The following is a 3,319-nucleotide window of genomic DNA, read 5'->3' on the forward strand; positions in this document are numbered from 1 at the left end:
TGTGTTGTGCGAGTGGGGAGTGTGTTGGGCAGTGCCTGGTGGTGACATCACAGTGATGAGGTCTGTTCGAGCAATAGAACTCCATCATGTGCTAGCAGCTTTAGCTGTTTTGGGCTTAGTGACCTTTGGTTCGTCTGTGTTACTGAGAAAAAGCTCCAGAAGAGTTGAACACATCAGAGACAGGAAGCTATAGGCTTAGACGGCCTAGAGTCTTAGAGTTGGCAAATTATGTTCAGTCCCCCACAAGATCACAAGATAGAGGAGCATAGGGACTTTCCTCACTCACCCAGCAGGCTGGCACAAAAGTGAAAGAGACACTGAGGTGTGTGTGTGTGTGTGTGTGTGTGTGTGTGTGTGTGTGTGTGTGTGTGTGTGTGTGTGTGTGTGTGTGTGTCTGTCAGCAGAGCTGTCTCATGGTCAAGTGAGTTGCCCCCGTTCAAGGTCTACGACAAGGGGGGGCAGGGCCTCTGATAAGCGGTAAGGAGGAGGGGGTTGTGGCAAAGCACCTGAACGGACTTTAACACACATGCTCAGAGGCTGGCTGGCCGTTTACTGGCTGGTCTGGTGGTCGCTCCGGGGCGGGCTGGTTTATAGCCTCGCACGGCCTCATTTAGTGGGTCAGAGTGGCACTTTACAAGGATCCAGGATTAGGTTAGCGCCCAGACACAGAGTGACTGAGTGAGTGTGTGTGTGTGTGTGTTTGAGGTAAAGTAATCTCTGAATAACTAAACACAGGGATTCAGCATGTCCTTTAAGTGTTAAAACAATTGTGTCTGTGGCTTCAAACACACACACACACACACACACACACAGGTCAGAGGGTAGGCCTGCATGAGTTTGAACAGACATTATATACACCCCCTTAAGCAACATCAAAGCTTGTGCGCATCACTACTGAGGAATGCACCATTCTGTCTCTTTGTCTGGCCAGCTGCCTTTGTCTCTCTCTCTCTCTCTCTTAATCACACACACACACACACACACACACACACACACACACACACACACTCTCTCTTACCTCTTGAAAGCACCAGGCACACTGGGGTCCCTGTCTGAGGCACTCTGTACAAGAGGACACGGTAGAGGAACCACACACACTATCACCTGTAGAGATAGTGAGAGAAAGGAAGAGAGAGAGGGAGGGAGGGAGAGAGAGAGAGGGAGAAAGAGAGATGATGACGGGGGAGGAGTCAATGATAGAGTAATTAACATCTGAAAGACGGTCTGTCAACACTTGTTATAGCATGCAATACAAAGTCTGACGGTATGGAAACATGTTGGTTTCATATGGTGATTAGGATACCACTTCTATTCAGCCTGGTTAAGATCAACCATCTAGAGGAAAATTGTTACAAGTGTGTGGGAACAGGTGTTTCAGTTTTTAAGTGGTTTTCACATTCGCCCCCAGTCAAGACAGACAACGTCTACAATGGACTGATCTGATCCAGTGTGATCATAACTGACTCTGGGCTAAGCTGCGTCTTATTATAACACATGGATAAATATAGAAGAGAAGTGCTTCAGGTTTCAGCATCATCGCTACCCGAATTAACGCTAGAGTGTGACCTAATTAGCATGGTTCCACGTAGCTATAACACACTGTAGATAGAGCTTTTAACAACTCACCACATCATAAATTCATAGTTGGATCATTATTGAAATGGAAGTGGGATGCCTTCTGAAAATGTAGTGCAGAGAGAGAGTATGTGATTTAATCTGACGTTGCGCAGTGATGTTACGGCAGAACACTACGTGTTCTTAACCTAATAAATAGTGATGTAGCCTAATGTTAATCTTATGAGTTCTGTCTCACTCACCGGACTGCGAGACTGGGATGAAGGCAGCGACCAATACCGCGCAGGACAGCGCGAGATGCAGAGGGAGGTTACAGTATGTGCGTAGCCAGGAAGTCATATCCGCACCGGGGGCATAGACGGACCAACGCGAGACACCGGCGGCCAGGCAGATTCCGGTCTCTACTGGGGATGTCCAACGAAAAATCGGGTAACGTACGTTCGCGCGAACAAAGAGCAGCGTCGTCGGGAATGCACGGAGGCGCGGGGCATGTTTTTTACCCAATAACCTCTTAATCCTCGACGAAAGGCTATTATTCACGTCCCCGGAATCAGCTTACCGCGGGAATCCACCGGGCGCACTCCGCTTGCACCGAGAGGCTCTTGAAATAACGTGAAAACGAAGTCGCCGCAGTAGGCAAGCGGTCTCTCACTTCCCACCTCCATCTATTCCAGGTCACAGGTGCAACCGCGCAGTGTGCGTATCTCGTCACGGCAGCATGAGTCCCGGGAGATACAGTAGAGATACAGTAGCGAGGCCATCCGAACAACGAGGAGGGTTTGGTGGCGCGCGTGCATTCGGTCCTGCCCAGTCTGTTATATCACGCGAGCATCTGATCTCAGGTAGGCCTACGTGCAGTTGGCTACCTCGACATGCTGAATCGGCTTTTTCTTTTAAAAACGCACCGTGAGAGAGAAAAGTGTCTCCTCGTTGAATTCCGCCCAGTTTTTAGCCCTTTACAACTGACTCAGATGGCGTCATGGCAACGACGCCTCGCAGTCCGTAGGCGGGGGGGGGGGGGGGGGGGAGAATTCCTGATCACCACAATGACTGTTCGAGTCACTCCTTAACCTAGGCTATTTGGAGTGGTGTCCCTCTCATGTAGGATGTAGGCCTAATTAGTTTTGTGGAGGAAAGCCAGGCTGCGGGGGTAGTAAAAACTGTGACTTTTTTTACGCAGTAGCCGAGCTCACAGCTCTGTGTGAAGGGGTTTGTCTATTGTGTAGCCTAGTGGGATTCCAGTGACATGGAGTAACCTCGACTTGCTGGATGGGCTTCTGAGTTGTGGCCAGAAACAGCAGGACGAACTTGCGACCGGAGTTTGACATTATCCAGCACTAGCAGCCTGCACTAGGCTATATGGCTATTTAAACAGATTGACGACACTATTTGAAATATCACAATATTCATTAATAATACCATGGCCTCAATAATAGCCTACACACACATCTCAAGACGTGTTTGGTGACAAATAGCCTACACACACATAACCTAGCCTACACACACACACTTCAAACCTTTATTTTAACTCATAAGGCACTAAGGTTTCCCTCATTTACAGTGATGACGAGCTTACATAAAAACAAAGACACAGAAATCAACAAATACATTCAATAAACAAAATAAATAAGAATAAACAACAAGTCAACAGCTACAAGTTGGAAATCATACTTTTAAATTGGGCAAATGATGGAAGAACCTCCAACTTCAGGGTAAGTTGAAGGACATTCCATGTGTTTGGAGC

General features: G+C 48.0%; 1 protein-coding gene across 1 annotated transcript in view; it reads right to left on the reverse strand.

Annotated features, from left to right (window-relative positions):
• itgb8 (integrin, beta 8) overlaps positions 1-1,914 on the reverse strand; it is a gene marked incomplete at both ends in the record, with an annotated part of 13,587 nt that extends 11,673 nt beyond the window's left edge. The window contains 2 exons of the mRNA XM_084454958.1: positions 1,019-1,104; positions 1,818-1,914. Of these exons, the coding sequence (XP_084311084.1) occupies positions 1,019-1,104; positions 1,818-1,914 (183 nt within the window). The remainder of the gene's footprint in view (positions 1-1,018; positions 1,105-1,817) is intronic.
• Between the last annotated feature and the right edge of the window lie 1,405 nt (positions 1,915-3,319).

This window comes from Borostomias antarcticus, assembly GCF_949987555.1.
Source record: "Borostomias antarcticus genome assembly, chromosome: 21".
NCBI lineage: Eukaryota > Metazoa > Chordata > Actinopteri > Stomiiformes > Stomiidae > Borostomias > Borostomias antarcticus.